This window comes from Brienomyrus brachyistius, chromosome 6, assembly GCF_023856365.1.
Source record: "Brienomyrus brachyistius isolate T26 chromosome 6, BBRACH_0.4, whole genome shotgun sequence".
In the NCBI taxonomy this organism is placed as follows: Eukaryota; Metazoa; Chordata; class Actinopteri; order Osteoglossiformes; family Mormyridae; genus Brienomyrus; species Brienomyrus brachyistius.
The window spans coordinates 21,579,133-21,604,745 of NC_064538.1; the positions used below are offsets into that span (position 1 = coordinate 21,579,133).

The following is a 25,613-nucleotide window of genomic DNA, read 5'->3' on the forward strand; positions in this document are numbered from 1 at the left end:
TTAGCATGCATCTTTACCTTCCTGAACTTGCAAAATTATAAAATATGCATATTTGACACTTTTGTGCAAGGTAACAAAACCTTAAAAAAGAGGCAATACTACATCATCTCCAGCCTTAGCCGTAAGCAGCAGTGATACATTAAAAATACCGTGTAAACGGCGCCACCTAGTGGACCTCGTAACAATAACTCCATTCGCGGTCTCGTATACAGACTAATCCAAATGTCAAGTGTACCTTTCAATCATAGTTCTTGGCTTAAGGAAAATTAAGGCTTTTTCCCAAAATGCTATACACAATAAAAGACACTGTATGTGTTATGAAGAAAACAAACATAACCCAAATTGAAGCAGGGAAAATGTAACAAGCAGAGCCTTCTGTCACACATAAGAGCAAAATCTTTTTTAGTTTTTATCCCGTCTTCCTATTTGGTTAAAAAAAATTAGAAGCAAGTGCTCTTGGTAATCTACCTCTTTATTCTAAGGCTTGGCCTACACACTAGTGCTAAATATCCACCTTGATCCCTGTTTACATTTTAAACGTAAAACAGAACTCGTTGCACAAGCACTGAATCACTACTTCTGGGAAAATTACTGATGATTCAAGGTCTAAATTAGTCAAGCGACTTTATTACTTAAGATGATACTGTAAACATATTAATATTTAAATTAGTTCTACATTTTTATTTAAGACATTCTTGTGCATACAGCAAGGAGGTACGCGGAGCCCCAGCGAACTTATATTTAGTGCAAAGACGGTACCCATTGTGTAAACAGGTAAATGTAGCACAGAGAACATTAACAACAGGATATCCTGAAAAACAGATTAAATGTTGAAATGTTTTTTCTGCAATGTTTATACAGACCGATGGATAGATGTTATTGACCTCAAGGGGAAATTTTGATCAGAGTCCAATTTTGTAACTACACCAGTAAATAAAACTCTCTGTGACAATTTCATACTCAGTAACTAGAAGTCTGTTTACTAAAGCCAAGACCACACTTATGTGTTACAGCCCCACTGTTTTACAGGGTTTACTGGAAGTAACTACTATCCAACCTGTGGATTAACGAGTAGTGTTCAAACTTTAAAAACTCGCATTCGGCAGATATTCTTATTTTATCAGATGCTGTTGTGAAACAGTAAGTAGGCCATGATTTAATTCTTTCTTTGCGCAAAAATGATCGGACTTCCACATTAAAGACAATATTCTCCAGGTCATTATTTCCCCATTGAAATACCGTCTTACGTAAATATAATTTACGCGTGCGCACACACATCTTGCAAAACATCGAGGAGGAAGACGTGGAAGGGCGTAAACGGGGTTTCCAGTTGGAAATGTTTCGCGTTCGTCGCCACCTTGTGGCTGGAGGTACGAATCTGTGCGAAAAAGGTGACGTCGTGCACACGACTTGTTAAAAATAAGACGCAAAAAATCTGTTTACAACACTGACGTTAAAACAGAGCCTTAGATAAACCATACAAATGACACCACCAAAATCATGGTAAAGTCTCTTTGATTCTCAACAATAATGTGTATAGCCGCCAGGGGGAAATGCACCGGGTTTCACGCTGCAAATAAGCGACTGGTGCCGGGGTAGGTCATACGAACAGCATTTTCCCCGGAAGTCGGGTTCCAGACAATGACAGCTACTCGTATGTTACCTGAAAGCCGTCATACAGCGCTCAGTTTGAGCTCTGTGGACGTGTTTTAAGCTTTAGCAGAGGGGAGTGACCCCGCTCAGTACCAACCGCTGCCTGACCAAGAGCCACGTGTACAGGAAACCCTAGAATTCATGTGTCGCCCTGCGGATTCTTCCAATCAACGTTGAGGGTCGATGTGACGCAGACGGCGCGTCACCCGTGCAGCTAGACCTATAGATACATTTTATTAGTTTGACCGTGTTTATTTTTATTTTACTTTTATTTCCTGCGCAGTGGATGTCGCAGTAGGTAGGTCAGTCTCACCTGGCTCGATCCCAGCTGTTGGCGTTTTCGGTTTGTTGGTTTTGTGGCTATTGTCTATCTGACGGTTGAATTTGTTTCCTTATTTATGTTTGAGATACATTAATAAGACCGTATTCTTCTTTCCAAATACAAATCGTAATTTTGGCAACCTTTCACCCACGTCACGTAGCGTTGCGGGCGAAATGTTTTTTTATCGTCATCATGTTATTCTGTCTTTACCTTAACCATGGCTATCCCGCGTTACATTTTAAATTGGATTTTGTAACATCTGTTTGTCAGCTGAAGTAGTACGTAAGGTCACTATAAAGGGTAGTTGAGCATGTTTGGCGTATAATTTTGTTTTTATATGTAGGTGTAAATCGCTGTTTCATATAGGTTAATACATGTGTTCATGTAAATGACAGCACTTTACACCGGCCCATCAGAGACGTCTGACTGCGGAAACCATGCACGGAAGGAGAGTATGGCAGAGGTCGCACGGGATGCTGTACCTGGCTTTCCTGGCCTTGATTTATACCATGGCCACACAGGCCCGTCCGGCCAACATGTCATCTCTGAAAGACAAGAACCCCAGCAGCAAAGAAGAGAATGAGATCCTCCCCCCAGACCACCTCAATGGGGTAAAGATGGAGATGGATGGGCACCTCAACAAAGACTTCCACCAAGAGGTCTTCCTGGGGAAGGATATGGAAGAGTTTGAAGAGGATTCGGAGCCCAGGAAGAACAGGAAGAAGCTAATAGAAATATTCAGCAAGTATGGAATCTCACAAGAGTTTAATACTAATCTGAGCATTTCAGTTCATTTCACTTCATTTTTTTATATAGTGCCTTTCACAACAAGGCGCTTTACATGGATGTGTTGTCATATATTACAACATCATTAAGAAAGAGTAATCCATAACAGGGAAAAGGACATTTAAATAAATTAGATAATGAATTTTACTATGTGACGAACTAGATTTGTTATAATTGCAAATAATTGGTAGCTGGGACTATATCTGGTGTAGCTTAAAGTTGTTTTTGAAGAAATTAGTGGGAAATAGGTGGCATTTCCTTGTAGAGTGAAGACACCAATCAGATATGTTTGTCTTTTAAAGATACATGGCAGAAAATCCTTAAATGCTGCCTTATCGCCTTTCACAGATCAAGTTCATGGGCTGAGCTTGTACCAAAAAAACTGGTTTAAGTTATGTCCAGTAGAGAGAGTCATTTTATATACCAAAGAAAGATTTTCTGTCTGTTTTGACTTTCACTGCATATGAAAGTAAAATAGCTATTAGGGTACATTCTCCAATCGGAATAACATGTTTACTGTATTAATCTTTGAGCATAATCAGACTCTGATAGTCACATTTTCATAACATCATTGGCAGATGTCATGCAAAGGCATGGCATTTACTGAGAAATTTTCTTTTTTATATACGAGAAATCCTAGTATAGCTTTCACCTTATTCAGTATATCCCAACATTACTGTTTTTCCTTTTGTTTTTGTTATGTACCTTTCTAGGAAGCTTCTTTAACAAAAATGGTTATGGTTGCTTTTTAGTTTTAATTTGGACTTTTCTTTTAGATCTAATGTTTGTTTATTATTATTATTATTATTATTACCTGTTTTGTATATTTAATTTTCAGAGCATGTTGCGTTGTATTTCCATGGGAAGGAACGCATTTATGTTTGCCATAAATACACCAATCACTCTTGCTTTCCCACAGGGTGGATTTCAATGGCGACCAGAGTATCAGTGCAAAGGAGATGCAGCGGTGGATTATGGAGAAGACGGAGGAGCACTTTCAGGAAGCCGTGAAGGAGAATAAGCTCAGCTTCCGTGCGGTGGACCCAGATGGAGATGGTGAGGAGAATTTTGTTGGTCCGCAGGGTCACAGGGCTCCTGAATTCCGGCTATTGGTTTCCTTGGTCTGTGGCCCCTGTATTTTCAGAACAGAAATGAGATGTTCTGTGGGTCAGGTGTCCTTGTTTATTATAGCTGTACTTTGGAAGGCCAGTGGATCATTAAACTGTCTATTTAATTAGTGTAGAGGAGATTCAAGATGTTCTTGTGATGATATCTTCAAGGATGCATAATAAAATGCTCACACTTATATTACAGGCTATCTATTATTTTGAATATGTATTGATTGCATGATTGATCACGTTCTCAGACTACCTTAAATCTGACAAGTTCTGACCCCGATAAGCCAGTTAAGCCTGCTTTGTAGTACCGGCCCCTGGTGTCATGACAATGTGCATTGTCTTTTTGCTGGGAAGATGGTGCCTGTATCTCCTGGTTTATTGAAACCAAGGGAAAGTGTATGCTTAATAAGATGCACATTGCACCCCAAGCTGAGTTTCAAGGATGCAGTCTAATGGTGAAATATGGTATCTGGTATGCGAAGATCAGTTTTTTGTGCAAGACAAAACCTTAACCAAAAACTTACCGTGCACACTGGATTGAACTTTCAATTAAGGTGGCCGTATTTTAAGTATGCTATAAATGTACTATATACGTCTGGAGAAAATGAAATTGAAGACGTCAGCAAGAAGAGAGTAAAACGACGCCCACCCTGTTTATTCTATGTCACGCTGCAACCCCAGGCGGTGCAGAATGTTTGCGATGTAGCAGAGCCACACACAGAGCGCAGATAAACATATTGTGGCAAGTGCTTGAGTCATTTTAATAAAGCACGCAGCAGCAGCTCAGACAGTGAAGCCAAGAATTTATTGGACTATATAACAAAGTACGTTCATCTATAAGCTTGTCGTATGGATTTTTCTCCTCCTGGGTCAGTACTGATGTACATGGGCAAGAATTTCTAAAGACCTGTCGCTCATTTGGTTACCCTTAAAGACAGAACAGGCCTCTCCTTTTATGTATATGGGTCTTTCTCTGTTGCAGAAATTAAGCAAAGTGAGTGTGTGTGTTGCTCTTTATAGGACATGTCACGTGGGACGAATACCGAGTGAAGTTTTTGGCAAGCAAAGGTTTCAATGAGAAGGAGGTGGCTGAGAAGCTTAAGAATAACGAGGAGTTGAAAGTGGATGAGGAGAGTAAGTCGACACCCATTGTATCTTTTATGGTACTTAAAGTGATAAGCAAACAGTCGGTATGCTCATGATTTTTATATTGGGAGACTATCAGTAGAATGTTGGTGCGAGTTGTAACATACGATTTTGTAATTGCATCGTTTACAGCCCAGGAAGTTCTAGAGAGCCTTAAGGACCGCTGGTTTCAGGCCGACAATCCCCCAGCAGACCAGCTGCTGAACGAAGAGGAGTTCCTCTCCTTCCTTCACCCGGAGCATAGCCGGGGCATGCTTAAGTACATGGTCAAGGAGATCGTTCGTGACCTGGGTACAGTAACTCCTTGCCATCTATGGTTGTGTTTTTAGGACAACTGAGCTACTCAGAATGTGGTCCTGACCCTAAAACAAGCCTGACACTTATTGGCAGTACTAGCCTTTGATGTAGACATGCAGCCTTCATCTTGGGAAAAGCTCCCGATAGCCTCAAACTGATCTACGGTCCTAGTGCCATGGATGGCACACAGGGTCATTAATAGATATACAATCATTCAGAGTTACCACATGAACCGTGAGTATTTTGGTTATGGGGGTAAAGAAGCTGGAAAACAAGCCAACACTGCATGTGCAGACCTAGAGCAAGGATCAGATTTGTAATTCTTAAGGTGTAAGCTAGCAGTATCGCCCGTGACACGGCAAATTCCATCACCGCTGCCTCCACTCTGCGTACCTCACTCGTGCAAAAAAGTTTACCTTGCCATTTCTGGGGACGCGACAGATCAAGATGGCGACAAGAAGCTGACCCTGTCGGAGTTCATCTCCTTGCCGATGGGCACCGTGGAGAACCAGCAAGCCCAGGACGTTGACGACGACTGGGTCAGGGAGAGGAAGAAGGAATTCCAGGAGGTCATTGATGCCAACCAAGATGGTATAGTCACAATGGAGGAGTTGGAGGTAGGACATGTTATGTCTTATTTGAAGTTGCAAGTATTAACGTTTTTCAGGTATAGCCAGTCCCCAGGTTATAAACCAGATCTATTCCCTGAGTCTGTCTTTAAGTTGAATTTGTAGGTAAGCTGGAAAAATAACAGTGCACAATAATAATTGTACTAATTTAAATAATAAAAGTATGTACTTGCGGTACTGCTGTGTACCACAAGCCGACGAACTGCTGAAGCCACGCAGTGTTTTCGCAAGCATCACAAAGTAGGGCGTACATTCGTTATTGAAAACCATTATAACCCAGATTTTTTATGTAATCGGCTTTATGGCAGTACATTTATAAGTATGACCTGTCCATAAATCAGACATTTGTAACCCGGGGACTGCCTGTACTAATCAAAGCTTTTTAAAAATAGTTTTACATTATTACTAGTAACATCAAACCGACTTGCCGTAATAATATCTGCTCATCACTTGACTATTTCAAGTGTACTATAAATATATACTGTGAACTCTAATCATCGGCCAGTTGAGTTTTTGAGCTGCTGTTCATGTAGTTGGCTTCCTCCCTTCTCTCAGCCAAGGACTTCCTGGGTGCTTTTCCATCCATCCGGTCATCTAAAATACGACCCTAAGCAGACTGCAGCGCCATCTTCCTGCTATTGTGGAAATTACTCGGGGTGCACATTGCTTCAGTGTCTTCTCTGACCTTGTTGTATTTTTAACATTGTCCTGCAGGAGTACATGGACCCCATGAATGAATATAATGCCCTCAACGAAGCCAAGCAGATGATTGCTGTGGCTGATGAGAACCAGAACCACAATTTGGAACTGGAGGAGATACTAAAATACAGTGAATACTTCACGGGTAGCAAGCTAATGGACTACGCCCGCAACGTGCACGAGGAGTTCTGATGGAGCCTTTCTGCGTTTGTCCTCCTTGTAAACCCCTCATCTGTCCAGCAGCTGGATGGAGCTTCCACCCAGCCTGGCCTTCGCGGGGAGGCCCTACCATTGCAAAGACGCCGCGGCTTGAGGCGTCACTGTACGCGTTCAGCCTGTCAGCTCTGTTGCTCCTTCAGGCTTGTCAAGGTTCAGTTTGAGACGTGTGTCCTATTCGGTCTGCCTTGCCATCTACCTCTGCAGTCACTTTCATTGAATTGCATGTGCTGCTGTCCTTATTATTCATGAGTTCCATATGTTGCACCACCAAATTAATTTCCCATCAAGAGAGATGTTTGGATGTATACGTATATCCAAACATATGTGTTTCTCTGGAAAAAATATATATGAGGAATTTTCTTGAACCTGTTTGCTACAGTCGAGGTTTTGTTGAAAGCACACAGATTATGTAATTGGTTTATTTAGTTTGGCATATGATATCCATTCCCATGTGAGAATTTCTTTCCTAATTGCATCAGCTTAAACAAGTATCCAACTGGAGGACATTGTAAAAGAACAGTCAACACGCAGACATTATAAATTAGTCATGATCGATTAACAAAATGTTAAGTCACCCGATTAAATTTCAAATTTGAAAGTATGTGAGGATCTTTGCCCACTTTTTCTAATTTCAGAAATGCAAAACACAGACTTGGGGAAAATGAGGAACTGGTTTAGTGCAGGGAAGATGAAGATGATGACATGGAAACGACAGGAGTGATCGTCTTTGCGTTGCAGTTTTGCGTTTACAGAACAAAACTGAGATGCATGTCTTGCAGAATTGTCACATTCTCTGTGCACATCCACGCCTTTGAGCCTGGCTATATGTGTCGCACCTTCAGCTGCTAAGCAACCTTACAAATTTGGGGGGGGGGGGCATAATTAGGATTCAGTAACTGGCTCAGAGGGATAAGTTGTTTCCCTTGACATGATATAAATTCTACTAGTTTTAAACAATTGAACTATTGTCTTATTTTTGCTTTATATAAATTCCAAAACACGGATTTTGGGAGCGTTTCTGGATTTCATTAATCTACCGGGTGAAATTTGATTTGGGTAAAATGACTTAAAACAGTAAACAGTCTTAACTTCCTGTTCTCGTCATTTTTTAACTGGCAATGCAATATGTAGAACTCTTAAAAACGTCAGTCGTCCCATCAAAAAGAGGAACATTGTTTGTCTCCAATTTGTTAGTTTTCTGTGGTAATTGGCCCTTGTCGATTCAGCCTGTGGATTTACGAAAAAAAACAACTTTTTTTTATTCTTCGGTATATATGTGTCACAGTCCCAGAGAACAAGCAGGGCGTCCTTTCTCTTAGCACAGCACAGGTCCAGGTGGCTGTTAGTTAGGGAGGTGCCCAAGATGTAAATAATGTTACTGATTAAAGGGTATTCTGCACATTATGTGAAAAGCTGCTCCATGTCATCGGTGTTTTTTGAAAAACGCTATAACTATATTAGCAGGTAGACGGCTTTCCAAGTTACCTTGCCATACAACTCAATCACCGTCCAAAATTAATATATGGTCAGTTGTCCGAAGTCACTTTTTTGTGTCCATTCAAAAGGTTGTTTTTTTTCTTTGGATGTGACGACCCATTTGATCTCTTGATCAAAAAATATATTTCTCAATTTCCTGCTCTGTATATTTTGGTTTTCTTATGCTTTGATGCTTAATTGCATTGTATTAATGCCTTGGATAGCATTTCTAGAATTTATGTATAGTCTTCGGTTGCATTTTTGCTGAAATGACACATCCTGTGGAAATGTACTGAATAATTGGAACCAGCATCTAAACTTCTTGCTAATTTAAGGCTGTTTAAAAGCTTGTCTGGTGAATGTAAAGCTTCTCTAAATTGCATTGTATTACAAAATTTACAAGGAACAATAAATTTCTTACCAATCTCTGTAGTATATTTCAATGTTAATCATAAGGCATTGCATTAAATAGATTCTGTAAAAATGTTACAATTAGATATCAATTTCTTCAGGGTCTGTAGATGTCTAAGGCTGTCCATTCATGCACTGTATTTGCCTTTGCACTTGATTAAAAGTTGTGCAGAATTTATCGTGAAATTCAGGGACAGGCTGAATCATTGGGGAAAATAATTTGGTTGCATCTTGATCCTTATGTTCAACAACAAAATGTCTTCCATTATTAGCAACCCTCCTATAAATACTGAAATCACTTTACACTAATTGTTTCTGCACGCACACACACACACACCAGTGAGCCACCACTTCCTCATCAGTGTGTGGGATATATTAAACAGTAAGACTGCAGAAGAAATGGGCAGGGATGAAGATCTGAGTGACTGTGACAAGAGCCAAATCATTATGGCCAGAGCATGAAATGGCAAGACTTGTGAGGGAGAGAACTTACTAAGAGTGGAACAAGGAGGGAGAAATTGATCCGGCAACATGGTGGCCAGGACTAGTTGATACAGGATGTTTTGCATATCCATATAATAATTATCGATATTTTATTGATCCCTGTAGGGAAATGGCCTTACGCCTCCCACAACTTCCTCTTCTTTCATAGAGGAAGTTGTCTGCGAAGGGCTGCCACCCGTAGCGGCACCCAGGGAGCTGGGGGTTAAGGGCCTTGCCCAAGGACCCACAGGCTGAGGGTGGGTTCGAACCTGCGACCTTCTGATTACAGTCACACAGGCTTAGCCCACAGAGCCACACGCTGCTCCCGGTGTGTATATAGGGCTGCATGCCTTTCTTAAGTAGTACAGGGCACATGATGGGGGACGCCAATGCCAGCCAATCCATGACTCATGAGAACAGTGGGCAGATGATAACCTTGGGCTGCTTCATGACACCAACACCAAGGGCCTCTAACGCAAAGGTCTACCAGCTAACCCACCATATACTGTAATGACCTGGAAGAGGAATATGAAGACAGTGAACACAAGAATAAAAGAAATAAAAGAATAAGATTTCTGCCTTTTCCCTTTTGCTCCCCCTGCCCCCTCAAGGGACCAGCTGTCAATCAAGTGAATTTGGGCAGGCCTTCCTGCCCAGGCTGAGTAGTAAATAGGGGGTATGCATGTGACGTCACAGTATGCGGAATATGCTTTAGTTACACGTAATGACTGGCAAAAAGGCAGCGTTAATGTTCCGCCTGAATGCTGCGGAAACATCTAAAATGGCAAAGAGCTGTTGATTGTACATAACGATTTATGTCCCTTTGGCAATGTCAGGTTGTGAAATTTCTTCCCTGCTAGAAATGCTATCCAAGGCATTAATACAATGCAATTAAGCATCAAAGCATAAGAAAACCAAAATATACAGAGCAGGAAATTGAGAAATATATTTTTTGATCAAGAGATCAAACGGGTCGTCACATCCAAAGAAAAAAAACAACCTTTTGAATGGACACAAAAAAGTGCCTTCGGACAACTGACCATATATTAATTTTGGACGGTGATTGAGTTGTATGGCAAGGTAAAAAAAATATTATTTGCTAGGAAAAGTAATTTATGGAAGTAAATACTGGTTTTAAAGAAGACATTAGATGGAACTTTGAACCAGGAGGATGCTGCAGAATTCCTTGCGAGAAACACCGTGACAGGAATTCGAAGAATCTGACAGACAAGTTGACATTATTAGTTTTTTACCCATTTTATTTACAGTAAAATTAAAGTGTTGTTTCAGATGTAGTAGTTTTGGTTTATTAAGGTAGGGCGTATAAATTAAACAACAAGAAATGTAAACTTGTTGCATTCCATTCTTCTTTAATTCTTAAAATTTCCTGTTAGAAGCTAAGAGAATCATCACTACTAATTTTACCACAGTCTCCCTCCCTTCCTAAATACCCAAATACTGAAGGCTGGTGACTATGGAGGGGGACAAGCAACTAGGCAGCTCACTAACAAGTCAGACAACTAAAAGGTAAACATTACAGCTGATTAAAGTGGTGCACTGGTCCACCTGAACAGACCAGGAGATTCAACACATTTTCCATGGTTTTCTTTACGATGGAAAAATAATCGCCACATTTTTCTTTGGGTCTTGAGAGACGCATTCAGTCAGTTACAAATCAACACAGCACAAGCCTGTTAAATTTACCCCTGCAGCAAAAGACACGATGAAAGATTAGCATGACTCACGGTCCCAGAGTATTAAAAATGTCAAAACAAAAAAGACCATCTTAGACAGAAACTGCAGAGTCAATAGAGTTTGATGTAACCCATCCCTCCCCCCACAAACTGCAATTCTATAGTACTGCTGTATTCTTATTACTCCCTTACCAATCACACCATTCTTACAGTCTACAGACAAAACACTACAGGTGTAAACAGTTTGAAACGATTCTTGAAGAAGAGTCAAAGCCACAGTTTTCTTAACTTTATGTAACTAAACATTGCAGATTTGGTTATTCTCTAAACTGCAAGCAGGCATATGCGGTTAAGCAGTTAAGATAAATTCAGTTTTAAAAGAGGGGTAATAAGTGAGATTTTAAGTTTCATAAAAACAAAAAAAAGTCATCTAAGCGACTGTAAATGAGGATTGTAAATGGTTAAGTTGCAAAAGATTATACCTTTGAGGCACAATGAAATGATTACAATTGAAAAAGTGATAATAAAGACATGATTTTTTCTGGTCTCTTCGCAACATATGTCAAAAGATGGATATAATGATATACTAAGCGTGGTGTGATGCCCTAAAGCTTTACATTTTCTACATACAAAGTTAAATGTTTATGAAGTCGAAGGTCATTTGTATTTTGAGTCGCATTTTACCACACAAGGTCATTGGATTCTGAGACCCTTCCAGCAAAATCCAAAACTGCTTCCTTTCTGAAACAATACAGAGCTACCTGTTACACAATGAAACTCTTCTCCATAAGAAAGTGGTTCGTGTAAAAACTGCAGTCACATGCAATGGATAAAAGTTCCATGTGAACATAAAATCTCCGTTACCTTCTGCTACTTTTGCTTAAACTACCATTCCAAAGTTAACTTTGCTCATCGATTACAGATTTACTCATAAAACACGGTTCTACAGTTTCCATTCCTTCAAACACAGAATCTTTCAACTACAGAATTCAAATACTTTCTTTTTTTAATTTTTTATTTTAAGTTCTGGGGCGGTATTCTGTACCCCTTTACGATGTTTACTAATTACGTACTCAAAATAACACCTTAATATGAACTATATGACTTAAGTTAAAATGCATCATTAGCATCAACAGTTTCATATGTGACTATTTCTTAAAAATCTGGGGCTAAATCTGACACATTAAAACAACAGCGAATGATTTACTACTTCCAAGACATGAATATGGGGGCGGCCTTGAGGAGCAAATTGCAATTTATGGCTGAGGTCAAGACTACACACAGACAGCAAGCGCTAAAAACACTAAGTGACATCAATACACGATGAAAGCAGGGCAGCAGGTGGAACCTATAGACTCACTCAGAGTTTGTGGAGAACACAAGGACAGAGGCCTTGAACTGCTTATGGAATCTGGCTTCCTTTTCTCCCAGTAACATCTAAAACACAAATAATGGTCTCCATTACATAGAAAGGCTAATGTGCTGAGCACTTACTATGTCACAAAGGGTTCAACCTTGTACTTATTAAACATCTACCAAATGAAAAGTCTGCTTTCACACCACGACTTAAGCCATTTATTAGTTAGACTAGACATAAGAGTAGAACTAAAAGGCTTTGTAAAACAGTATGGTCTGTCCATCCATCCATCTGTCTGTCTTCCGACAATTATCCCGGACAGAATCACAGAGGCCTGGAAGCTATTCCAGGCAGCAAAGGTCGGAGGGACACGCTGGGCAGGACACCCAGTCCATCAGAGAGCTCATCACACACAAACTCCGCAGACAATTTTGAGATGCCAATCAGCCTGCATGTCTTTGGACTGCGGGACGAACCCGGAGCACCCGCAGGAGACCCGCATGGTGAACATGCAAACTCCACACACACAGAGTGGGGGCGGGACCCAAAGGCCCCACCCTGGAAGTGTGAGGCAACAGCACCACCCACTGACACCCGCTGAGCCAGCGTGTCACCCACCAATTTGTTATTTAGACAATTAAAATCAAATTAAAGCAATTACGACTGTTGAAACAGGCTTTAAAACTAATTGTTTAAAATATCAGTATTGGGAAGAAAGGCTCTGAGTGTAAGCAGAGCATCTTCTCCACAGGCTTAAAACTTCCAAAGATGCACCGGAGCAGCTGAGTGGTTTTGTGTAGTGAGAAGCTGCAGGTGAGACAGAGCAGGTTCCTACACTTCATAGGTAAAGGTACTGTCTGTCCAGCTTGCGGTGACCCAGCTGGTAGCCGGCCTGGCCAGCAGCCGAGCGGGCATAGGGCTGGCCCGGAAACTGGTGCTGGTACTGAGCCCGGGCCACTGCTCCGTTCTTCGGCAGGAGGCTGTAAGAGGAGGAGTATGAGCCGCCAACATGACGGCCGGAGGAAGAGGAGGAAGAGGCGGCGGCGGACGAGTTGTGCAGCTGATCCACTGCCTGGGAGACGGAAGCCAAGGCTGCAGAAGCGGGGTAAGCGTAGAAGCTGGGAGCCGAGCTGAAAATGGGCGCCTCCTGCAGGCTGAAAGAGGAATGGGAGGAGGCAGCAGCATGGTAGGCGGGCTGCCGGCGCAGGGACCCACCAGCCGTCCTGTCTTGAGATGTTATGGCAGATGGTTGAACCTAGAACAGCAGCACAGGTATTAAACCCCACTGTGTTGCCTCAGGAGCCCAGGGGCTAATTAAGAGGCCTCACCTGAGTCAGGTTGAGCGGCTGGGAGCGGCTGGCGATGGCCTGGTGGTGCCGACTGGTGCTCGAGATCCCAGCACCGCAAGGCTGATGAACGGCCCCCTTTTTCAGCTTACTGCAGGCATTTAGAGGCTGTCCTGGAATGTTCCGGTGGGCGTGTTATTATGCCAAGCAGGAAAATGAAAGGGGAAAAAAAACACTATACAAAAACACTTAAAAAAACACAGAGAACACTATTCTCTGTGCTACATGCCGTGAGTGAGTTCTCGTACCTGACACAGCATTCTCTCCAGGCTGGGCCTTAACGGGGGGCACCATGATGGCCAGGGAGCGAGGCAAGGGGTTGGACGTCTCCACGAAGCTGGGCAGGTGCCTGGGGCTGAGCGGGCTGCTGGTGGAGGAGTCCGAGTCCTGGGAGTCATGGACGGTTACGCAGCTGATAACGTTGGACCGTTGGGGGGCCCCACAGCTGTGACAGAAGGTTAGTACAGTACAGCAGTTTAACCTTACGAGCCTTTGCATATGTGAAGAGCAACACTAAGCATATCGGTTGCCCGCTATACACCGTAACTGGACATCATGCTCAACGCTGTGCTCATGCTTAGGTAGGTAGAAATACAAATTGGGAGGAAGAAAAAAAACCATTAATATACCAAAAAAGTCAAATTCACAATCGCTAAAAACAGAAAAAATATAGGACACGTCGAATAGAGCTATTAACTAGACTCAGCTTCACTGGCTTCAAGGTCCCCACCAAGCAAGCTTACCTGACTGTGGGAAACTTCCGATCGTCCTCATCCTCCGTGTCACTGTGGATTGTGATGATGCTGACGGCAGGGCTCGGAGTGTCGGAGATGATGATTGGCTGAGAGAGGACGGCGTTGTAAGCTGGCGAGTTCAGTAGCGGGCTGTTCTGCACGACATGGGCACTGGGCTGCAGCAGAGACTTCGGCCTGTAGGCATCGATGAGTGTTACCAAGCCGAATTAGCATATATATACAAACCATCGATACAGTTATTCTGACCTTTAAGGAGCAATTTACACCCCTCAGTGATAAGTTCCATATAAGCAAAAGGAACATAATACAGCAAGACAGTGGTTCTCAAACTATGGTATGCACACTAAGGTGGTGCACAAGCTCCCTCTAGTGGTCAGAAGAGGTATGTCTTTATGGTGACAATCATGGTATGCAGAGAGCCTAATATTTTCTGCAATGAAACAGTGTCAAATGTCTGAAAATCACAGCATTACATACTTGGGTCTATCTTGTGAAAAATGTAGATCATCTAGATCTTAAATCACGTTTAAACGTATGTAGCAGGCATTATGCCTTTATAACGAAGGGCTGTTTTGTGATGTAAAGCGAGAGGAGGTAACCTTATTCTGCTGTCAGAGTGCCGCACTCTGGCCCTGGGCCCCAGCTGCCCGCCTTGCTGTGTCCTTGCATTGCTTGCGCCCATGTTGAGAGACTGAGAGGAGCCCAGGTGACCACCCAGAATGGAGGTGTGCTGTGGGACGCTGTTGTGCTGCCCGCCGTGACAGCCCCTGTTTGTTGGAACCACAAATGACTTACAAGTCAAATCACGGAGAAAAGGAAAACAGTTTATTTCAGCTACAGGTCAGGGATTGCGAGGCTGACTGGTTTTACTTCAGTTGACGGCAACTAACTTGCCACAATTACATTAAATTAAATTATCATGAAGTCTTGGAGTCATTTTAATTAAAATGAAGCAGACAAATTCACGATCACAGCACTGGCTACCATGCCCCACCCAACGCACTGCACCAACCTCCAGTTGGGGACTTGCTGGGTGGAGCTGTCGGAGAGCAGCGCCCCTAGTGGCGAGTCAGTGATGACTGACTGCGAGGGATTGTGGAGGGCCACACCGGGCATCTGCTGCCAGGTGGACGGGATGAGTATCTGCTGAGTGCCAGCCGGCCATGCCTGCTGAGGGACACACACGAGTAGGAGCCGTCAGCAGCCACGAATCAGTCCGCATCATAGCCGGGAAATGGAAACGTTCGCAACAGGCTCTTCCGGAGTAGAACCTGGCATACTGTATGCAAAGGCTGTATATCACTGACACATGTTTATCGGGGGGGTTGTATGTCTGCAGTGCAAGCGAGTAAAAAGCCACTTTTTTTATCCAGCACGAGCCAATAGTTAGAGCAAGCGCAGGCATGACTTGCACATGCACTGCAATGCCTGGACGGGACACAGACAACGGGGTCAATTCTCTCCCTACCACACTGCACATGACCCCTCCCAATACTGGGAGGAATGGGGAAGGAAACACAGGAGCCATTTTTTATAACGCATTACCATCATGTGCAAGATGCCACCATGATGTCTTATAAACGACGCATTTTTAATATCTTTTGTTATCATTTATTTGTGGTGGTTCGGGACTTGGTGACAACCTTCCAAAGACATCAACCTGCAAATAAGGAATCTTCGTCGTTATCGCTAGGAAGAAAAGAGTTAAATCTGAGGAACAAAAAAACCTAGATGGGGAAAGTGAGGAAAAATTAATACATCTGGTTTCAAAAATAATGACAATGAATACAAAGTTCCTCTGACTGTTTTGCTTTGCCCTGGAATACAGAAAAGGCTTGATAAGGTACCTATGAGAAAGATGAAGTTACACACATTCTGGGGATCCTACAAGCACAGGGCTCTGAAATAAAATGGGTTAGGCCAACGAGAAGCATGTGTCCGGCTTGGGATGGGGACGCATTGAGATTGGCAGTCCTTTGTCTCCGTTCAGTCAGCAAACAAGCATCGGTACTGCATTGTTAATGAACAGGTATGCTAAATATAACACTCAAATTTTTCCAAGTAAAAAGCAATCTTGTAATCTTAAGCATACTTTCACTGCTGCTAAAACATTGGTTTGCAAGGGTTTTTCTATTAAGTCATAAGTTCCTCAGTGAGGAGGGGAGGGTTTTAGGGAGGGGCATGGACATGAGAAGCCACAAGCAAAGCGCAGACCAATCAGCACATGCGCCCCATGCCTTCTGGGGGAGGAGTCTGGAGGGGCGGGATTAAGGGGGGGCGGGGATTGCAGGAAGAGCAGGACCCATGGCGTCGCTTTACCAGCATGGTGGCAGTCTGCTCCAAGAGGGCAGGCCTTCCGGCCCCACAGCCCAGCGCCAGGGGGACCGAGTACTGGGGAGCCACTGCTGCCATATGGGGGTGGAGTGTGGCCACCATCAATGGGGTGCAGGAGCCCTAGTGGAGGAGGTCATGGTGGAGAGGAGGAGGAGGACGGGGAGCACGGGAGGGAGGGGATGGAGCGTTAAATTACTTGAAAAGTTTGGCGGGAAGGGGCGATGGGTATGTCTGCTGGCTACCATCAACATCTGGCTGTAAGGAAAAAAAGAGTCTGACGTGTAGGTTTAAGGATTTACTAAATATACCGTTAAGAATTAAATCTTCATCTGACAGTATATTACTGCGTTATTATATATGTTAATGTTGAATAATTAAGGATTAATAACTTCAATGCAGGAGTAACTTCTGTTTTCATCAACTAATTTTTTTGTAGTACTTGGCATGGGGAACAGTGAAGGCTGGTGTTTCTCTCCCCAAAACAGGAGCCCCTAAACTTGCAATAATATACTTAAATACTTGAAAGATTCTTGATCAATAAACGCTGTGGGTTTGCATAACTGCCATGGTAACCCAGTTCCAAATGAGTTCATGCACTCTGCGTGTGGTTAATATACAATGTAGTGTATCTTTACGATGTCAGACTAAGGGATCAATGAGTGTAATGAGTGTCAATACTGTACCACTCAACAAAATGAAGTATTTATGCTAATTAGCGAGCTGTGAATTGGAATAACATGTACATATGAAAAGTGTGCTTCCCAATCGGGTCCTCAGGGACCCACAGGCAGTCCATGTTTCCTGGGAGCAGGGTGAGAACCAAAACCTGGAACAACTGTGGCTCCCCAAGGACCGGACAGGGAAACACAGCACTCAATGATGCGGACCGACTATACCGAGTTACTCACAATCCCCTAAAGGTTCAGAGCTATTCAGGGTATGTATGAATACACACTGCCGGGCCAAAAATAAAGTCACCATTTGAAATTTTCATTGGACGGCCTTTAGCTCTGATTACGGTGCACATTTGTCATGCCATTGTTTCCACAGGCTTATGCATCATCCCACCCTTTATTTTAAATCCAGATTTCCAGTCATTTCTCACCGACATCCTGTACTGACAAGTGAGTTGAACCTCCATAAAGCCTCCTTCAGCACATCCCAAAGACCTTCAGTGAGGTTAAGGTCACAACTCTGTGGTGACCAAGTCCTACGTGAATATGATACCTCGTGCTCCCTGAACCACCCTCTGACAATTCGACCCCAATGAATCTTGGCATCCTTGTCCTGGAATATGTCCATGCCAACAGGGAAGAGAAAAACCCATTGATGATGGATGGAGGTGTAACCTGGTCATTCAGTAGGTTCAGGTACTCAGCTGACTTCATTGCTGCATGACGTTACTGAGCTGTAATAACGATCCAGTCATTGGCTCTTAAGTATTTGCTGATATAAATTCAAATGGTGACTTTTTTTTTGGCCGAGCAGTGTATGTATGCAAATATATATGTATTATATATACGCATGTATGTATGTATGGCTCACAGCTCTAAGCCTATCAGTCATGAAAACAAAAATACACATTCCTGGTAAACCAATCCCGACCAGACTTGTTAATCGCTAGCTTCGGAGGTGGAGTACCCATCACCACCAGATGGGGCTGTGAATACTAGAACTAAGGTCGTTGCATGATTTGTACACAGACAAGTCAAAGCATAAGCAGAGTCACACTCCTGTTTGAGAATGCCATTTGGCTACTTCACAGTCAGAATGCAGCAGACAGACTGGCTGGGGTGCGAGGGGAGCTGTGACAGGCATTGTGGTGTAATTGTAAGCTGACAAAAAAGGCAAATACATCTTAGAACCCTTATCCAAAGGAAGCTTAAATATAATGGCACCCGGTCCATTGCAGATCACCAGACAACGCGAAAGACCCTTCATTTTAAAGTCATTAGTCAGTCCCAAAACCCCTTAACCGTTGACTGTTGCTCTCTGAAACAACTAGGGCCTCCTTCTATAGAAGGAGAGAAACATCAAAAGACAACAACACATCCACAGTGGAATCTCTGCCCAATCATTTGACTGGCCGACTCTTTAAAACAGGAAACTTTTAGACTGTAAATCTGAAAGAGCAAAACTCAATGTTCAACGGGAAAATGAAATAAGGATGAATTGGGCGCCTGGAGCAAAGAGCGATTTTTAATCGAGTAGGTGTTTTTGTCAGGCTTTACCTGTGCGAGCATGCCTGGCTGAATCTGTAGAGGTTGGCTGGATTGGTTCTGGGCGACCATAGGCACAGTGTTGTCCATCCTCACCGGAAAACTGGAGTGCTTACTGGAGGACTGCAGCCCTAACAACAAAAATTCAACAGGCCAACAGGGTCATGTGCTGCTGAGTATTTGATTCTGAAATCATGTCACAGATTAAGCTATCTGGGGCAGCATGATCTCTTCACATGGGCAACGGCGCCGCCGGTACCTTGGATGGTAGGAGGGCACACGATGAGCGTCTGCTGGAAGGGCTCGGGTTGGGCACACAGCTGGGGAGGCCGGGCTGGCAGCGGGACACTCTGCTGGGTGAAGCCTGGGATGTTGATGGTGGCCTGCTGGTAGAGAGCAGGCTGGTAGTTGAGCAGTGGGACGTTGCTGCTCAAAGAAAGAGATGGACCACCAGCAGAAGCCACCTAGAGCAAGTGTAAGACACAGTAGCTGTCAGAGCTGGCCTAAGAGCAGCAGCTGCCTTGCAGACAGACTTTGGGCTTTATCATACTTAAATAGTAACTTACAGACTAATTAGGACCAATGATTCTCAAACTATGGTATATGTACAACTGATAGCACATGAGCTCCCTCCAGTGGTATGCGGGGGTATCTCTACTTAAATGTCGGTCATAATGGTGGTACATGGAGAGCCTAATATGGTACGCAGTGTACAGAGACAATACTGCCGACTAGTAAGTGCTATTCCAAATGAAAGGACAATTTTACCCAGCTAGGTCCTCCATCATTATAATGCAGCTACAACATTTCCACAGATGAATACCTGATTGTGCTGGTTGAGCTGACTGCTGAAGGTAACTGTGAGGTTAGTGGCTGCCCCAGGCGTGCTGTTGCTAGAGAAGAGGTTCTTCCCGTTGTCAAAGGCAGTGCACCGGCGCTTACATATCTCCATGTTCTGGAAACAGGACTTCACACTGCGCATGGTAAGAAACATCACTAGTTTAGCCAAAAACCTGAACAGAAATCGCAGATGTGCTTCTCTTTCGACACACTTCAACTGCAGAGAACAGAAGATCTAGATAAGCGTGGGGAGGCAAGCAGAAAGGCTGGATGGAGAATTTTCTAGCGAGGCAATCTAGATGGGAGGGACTGATCCTACTTACTGTGAGCTGTGTGGAAAATGGAGCAAGTGGGTCATGGTGACGAAGGAGTGGCTCAGGGTCTTCATGGGGGTGATTCGTTTGTCTGCATCCAGGGTCAGCATCTTCTTCAGCAGGTCAATAAATTCCCTCCTATCAGCCTTCTCTGCCAGCATGTCAGTCCCTTCCAGATTGGTCATGTTCACCTGGGAGAGGAGATGAACATTCAAAACCAAGGCAGGTTTTCTTCCAGCTTTTTCTTTAAACCGAAAACTTTATCACTTGCATGTTTATATATTTACGTTAATTCTTTCATGATCCAGTGGCAGAGACCTGCTCCCCACAATCTGAAATGCACACCTTAGCAGGTGACAGAGGCGGAAATTTCAGGTCCAGAAAGTAAAAGTCCAGACCAAGATTTTGCTTCAACCAAACAGTTCAGCATAAAGAGTCACAGAGTACTTAACTGGGTGGTTGAAATGAAATCATGGCCTGGATTTTTTACTTTCTGGACCTGAAATTTCCACATCTTGCAGGTGTTGCTTTTGGGACGTTAAGTCACACCTCACAGGTTAGAAATACAAACTGCTGTATGAAGGATCATTATAGAAAATACCATATCAGACCAGCCCTAACATCCATAAACTGTCAAATTTAGGACTAACTGGGGAAACACCAGCCATGATGCCAACAGCTTGTCCCGTTCGACCAGAACCAGAGTAGCTGAACATTATCATCTTACTTTCTGATATTTGGGAAACTAACTCCATGGTTAATATGCCCTGGTGCAGTGGGCAGTCAGCACATCTTCCTTACAGCAGACACACCAACCTAACATTGCATGCCGCATTGCTGAGACACGGAACTCTACCTGCATCATGTCGTCTAGGCAGTTAAAGATGTATTTGCGAGCCTCCTTCGACTTTATGCCCATTTCTGCCTCATGTTCTGCAGGTGTCTGTGTACAAAATGAAAACACATGATGAATGCAATAACACCATCAACACGCACTGGAACAACTTACAAATAAGATCACTGCGTTTTATGGATTATAGGGCTATAATAAGCACAGAGAGAGAGAGTACATGTGCTAAATGTCAGCAAGAGAGATTGAATTAATCCAATATTTCTTCTTTACTAAGGACGATCCAGGTCAGTCACAGTGTGTATGCACTATATGAGCGCCGTATGATTCACCACTAGAAAAAATGTCAGCCTTAAAGAGAACTTTTACTTTCAGTCTCCAGAGGGGGTAGCTGGAATCAGGGCCTCTGTTGAAGAAGCGGCTGGTTTTGGTTCCTGCACTCAGAAGGTACTCAGCCGGCAACCCTTGGGTCTGGGAGATGTAACGAATCTATGGCACAACAGTTACGACAAGCATCTCCGGTCAACGTCTAGGATCAGCCCGTACCAATGCTGTCGATACACAGATCCACAGAACACTAATGTTCTTGTACGTCATCTTAAAAGGTAAATGACATTTCCACTGAGCACATTCGTTTCAAGAAGGAAGAACAGCAGCACTTTAAAAACATACAATAATAAAATGATGTTTGTAATCTGCTAGCTACTGCTTCCACATTATTAAGCACCAACCTGGTCATATTCGGAAGCTCCGGGGTACAACGGCCATCCGAGGAAGAGCTCAGCTATAACGCACCCCAGGGACCACATGTCGATGGCCTCACAGAAAGGAAGCCCTAGGATGATCTCAGGGGCCCTGCGTTAGGCACCACACAAGAGAACCGTTAGCCGACACACAAGAAGCCATGCCGTCAATATAACTGCAACACATAATCCAACCGCCCTGTTAAACGCTTCCTTTCCTATGCGGGAAGCTTATCATCGGGAAACTATTAGGGATTCAAACCCGTGAGCTTCAGTTCACAGCCAAGTATCTGAACTGAACTAAAGAAATGCTGCCAAGTTAAGCGGGCAGCAAAAGAATGAAGGGAACCACATCACTGTCATGCCCACTTGCCCAGGCATTCTCAGGGACTATCCTCGGTACACAAGGCTCACCGGTAATAGCGCGACTGAAGGTAGGTGGAGCAAACTGCCTTTGAGACGTAACTGGCGGAGCCAAAATCGATGACCTTGACACGGAAGGGCTGGCGGACGGGGTCCACCAGCATGATGTTCTCAGGCTTGAGGTCAGCATGGATGAGGCCCAGGCTCTTCAGCTTAGTGAGAGCAGTGGCCACCTGCTGCAGCACGGGCCGGATGGACTTCAGAGGCAGCGGACTGAACTTGCTTTGCTTCAAGAAGTCGTAGAGGTTCTGCTCCAGCATCTCAAACACCAGACAAGTGTGGTTCTTGTGTTGGAAGCACTCAAGCGACCGCACAAAATTGAACTCGTCTGCATTCTCCGTGCTTAGCAGGCTCAGGATGCTCACCTAAGAGAATAAACCAAGAGGTTGCTGAACATGGGCAAAATTTAACCTCTGCTTCAGATAGATCAGGGTTCCCCAAATCCGGTCATGGAGGGCCAGAATCTAGGACAGTTTGGACATCTGTTCAAGCAAGGAAATCCGCTGGCCCTCCGGGACCTGGACAGGGGAACTCTGAAATCGATGCTGAAAGACAGCCATTTCCATGTCTTAAGTCTGGTAAAATGCACTTACATTAGCCTGTGAATGAGCTAACGGTTGTTTTGGAAGGTCATGCTGCTACATGTATTCAGAACATGAAATGACGCCCCAACACTCTGCAAAACAATATCTATAGTATGTTCACTAGAGCAAGGCAACCCATAGTCAGGGTTTCTCTTCTCTTTTCAATTACTGAATAAAGCTGTTGTAAGTAGTGACCATATGCAATAATATTAATGAGAACATCATTCCACCGACTTTACTTGTGCAAGAACTGTTGTTAGTGGTATCGGACAAGGTAGTCTACAAACTATATGCATACCTCGATTTGCCCCTGGCGGGCGTACGATGGATGGTTTTTCAGGATCTTAATTGCCACAATCTCATTAGTGCCACGCTTCCAACACTTGGCCACCTGCCCAAACGTTCCCCGGCCTAGAAACTCCAGAACCTCATAGCTGTTGGACATGGAGCAAAGGATCTCATGCTGTACCAGTTGGTAGTCCCCTTCGCTGTGGGAGTTGCTACTCTTAGTGGTGGAGGTGGAATGAGCAATAGACTGGACAGTAGTTCCATCGCCCCCGACCCGGTGGGAGAGCGCGGGGGCAGAGAGCTCTTCCAGAATCTGGACGCTGTCGCTGCTGTCGACCTCTTCATTTTTGCGTTTCAGATTGTGCTGCCTCTGGTAGACACCGTGAGACTTGGAGGAGGCGGCTTCATTCACGCGGCAGCTCGAGGAGGAGGAGGAGGTGGAGGAGGAAGAGGAGGACGAGGAGGGCCCCGGAAGACTGCCTGTGCTGTCCGCGGCACGAACCACAATCTGCCCACGGGAGCCCCCTGCTGGAGGGGGAATCAGGTTCGATGAGCCATATGCAGTGTTAAAGCCAGAGGATGTGGGGGTGGCAGCATTTCCCTGAGAGGGGCTGGGCAGGTAGTACTTGCTCTCACCCGATTGGCTTGTTACATCCCATAAACAGTTCTCCACCTTCAGCTTTTTCACACAGGAAAAGGCACTGGAGGACACTGAAGGGGATGAAAAGACCTGAGGTTGGGAGGCCATCCTTTCTGTGAGAGAAATTAAGACAAAAAAAAAAACAGAAAACGTAAGTTACAGATTCATATATAACAACGACCATCAAACCTAATTATCTTTACTGCGATGTTGCATCAAGTATTATTTGATGTATGGGAGTACATCGCAGCTGCAGCGACAGAGCCTGCATTACAATTTACACAGTCTACGTCGGAGTTGCAAATGTATTTTCATGCATAACAGGGGAATCCACATCACACGCTGTTTGCTGATTACGAAAACAAGTACGAAACGAAACAAACCAAACCTAGATTTTTCACAGATTTTTCCCCTAATTATAACACCACTCACCGTGCTGTATTAGATATTTCCACTGATATTACGGACATAAACCATGACAATCCACAGTCCCCGAATTAAGACTATATTAATTTAAATAACATAGCACTCTTTAGCTACAGCAAAATATCCGTATCATTTAATGCGTTTGACGCATCTCTTTACAATGGAAAACTCAACAGCTTGTTATGAAATCTAGCTACTTACCATCTGATCTTATTTCATCTCCAGACTGATGCTGGGTTAAGGCGGATAGACACCGTTTCCCCAAACAGCATCTTACCTTGGAAAGGACAAATAAACGATTAAAAGCCACATAAACGCACGTTCGTATTAAGCACACATCACGGTAGGTAGCTAGCTAAATAGTTTATCGGCTAGCCGTCGATATTTGTCATTAGTGTGTATAACAAAGCACAGGCAGGTCTCGGCGACGGATTAACCATATAAATAAAAATAAAAAAACAAAATAAACACGCATATAAACTAGAGGCAACGAGAAAACGTCTACAGCTAAATACCTGTATGAATCTTAACCTTGAACGTCCATATAATCATTAGTTTTTCCGGCTCCCCAGTTAGGCCTCATTGTTTCCCCACGACAACGTTAAAAATGAAAGAAAAAAAAACGCGAATAAAGAAAATGGAAGGATGCCTAAATATTTAAACGACACAACGCGACTGAATGTGTTTTAAATGGAAAAACAACACGGTAAGCATCTACATTAAACACAGTTAAACAATCGAAGGACCGACGTCAAAGTGGAAAAGCCCACATCCCCATTAGTGTCAAAAGTCCCACTTCCGATAACGTTATCGTAAACGCAAAAGCTTCTTCTTCGGTGAATTCACTGGTCGCTCAGGATCCCCATGTGGAACTTACTGCCATCTACTGTCCGTAAACGGTATCGCCACGGTGACCTCTCCCGACACACCCAGAACACAGTAGTGACAATAGTCACATCCATCCAAAAATCTTCCATCCGGCTTATTAAAATGAGAGCTGTGAGCGGCGATTTTAATAATAATAATAATAATAATAATATTGCTGATGTTTTGTTGCTATTATTTCTTTCACAAGCTAAATATATAAACTTTGCCCTTGGTCAGTTTACCCCTAGCTTTTAGCAAGCAATCCCACTTACTTTTTCAATGTTAGCATGCTCGGGGGGGTTGGGGGGGTGGTGCTTTGGCAGTCAGTTGACCTTGGACCCCCAGAGGTTTTTATTTCTCCCCACTTTGACGTTTTTGGTTCCTTCCTTCCATCGTGATCTGTCTTAATATGTGGTTGCAGAAATAATAATATATTTGTTTAATGATTTGCTATTCCATGGAACCATTTGAGGAGGTGGGGGTGCTTTAACTAGTCACAAATGTTGACTGGAGTTGAGGGGCTTCTCAAAGTGTTATTTCAACTAATTGAAAATATCACCAGATGTGGTCAGCATTTCCTATAGCCCGAGAAAATAAATATAGCCTGAGAAAAGTTGTGCAACAGCTTCCTGAGATGTTGAACAGTTTGCAAAAATATCTAAGTCCACCAACCCTCCCTGACCTCACCAAACTC

The 25,613-nt window shown here is 43.6% G+C and overlaps 2 protein-coding genes across 12 annotated transcripts; one reads left to right on the plus strand and one right to left on the minus strand.

Annotated features, from left to right (window-relative positions):
• Positions 1 to 1,600: 1,600 nt before the first annotated feature.
• On the plus strand, positions 1,601 to 8,942 carry sdf4 (stromal cell derived factor 4). Of its 3 annotated transcripts, none has more exons than XM_049016258.1 (7): positions 1,601 to 1,955; positions 2,371 to 2,720; positions 3,681 to 3,817; positions 4,900 to 5,013; positions 5,158 to 5,316; positions 5,764 to 5,939; positions 6,666 to 8,942. In XM_049016258.1, exons 2-7 carry the CDS (start codon positions 2,413 to 2,415, stop codon positions 6,840 to 6,842), a joined length of 1,071 nt encoding a protein of 356 aa, XP_048872215.1. In that variant the 5' UTR covers positions 1,601 to 1,955; positions 2,371 to 2,412; the 3' UTR covers positions 6,843 to 8,942. The 3 variants fall into 3 exon arrangements, with proteins under 3 accessions (XP_048872215.1, XP_048872214.1, XP_048872216.1); XM_049016257.1 differs by having other exon boundaries at positions 1,601 to 1,951; XM_049016259.1 differs by having other exon boundaries at positions 1,601 to 1,951; positions 2,392 to 2,720.
• A 1,535-nt stretch (positions 8,943 to 10,477) lies between these two features.
• hipk1a (homeodomain interacting protein kinase 1a) lies at positions 10,478 to 24,888 on the minus strand. 9 transcript variants are annotated; one of them, XM_049016225.1, is made up of 19 exons: positions 24,568 to 24,887; positions 24,254 to 24,329; positions 23,623 to 23,739; positions 22,997 to 23,511; positions 22,106 to 22,479; positions 21,680 to 21,803; positions 21,318 to 21,437; positions 20,955 to 21,041; positions 20,108 to 20,289; positions 19,768 to 19,918; positions 19,204 to 19,408; positions 18,957 to 19,075; positions 16,711 to 16,845; positions 15,404 to 15,561; positions 14,991 to 15,158; positions 14,380 to 14,565; positions 13,885 to 14,081; positions 13,619 to 13,749; positions 10,478 to 13,545 (listed from the first exon to the last, which is right to left on the minus strand). In XM_049016225.1, exons 3-19 carry the CDS (start codon positions 23,732 to 23,734, stop codon positions 13,129 to 13,131), a joined length of 3,381 nt encoding a protein of 1,126 aa, XP_048872182.1. In that variant the 5' UTR covers positions 23,735 to 23,739; positions 24,254 to 24,329; positions 24,568 to 24,887; the 3' UTR covers positions 10,478 to 13,128. The 9 variants fall into 9 exon arrangements, with proteins under 9 accessions (XP_048872182.1, XP_048872181.1, XP_048872180.1 ...); XM_049016224.1 differs by having other exon boundaries at positions 22,997 to 23,514; XM_049016223.1 differs by having other exon boundaries at positions 19,204 to 19,330; positions 22,997 to 23,739; positions 24,568 to 24,888.
• Positions 24,889 to 25,613: the final 725 nt, after the last annotated feature.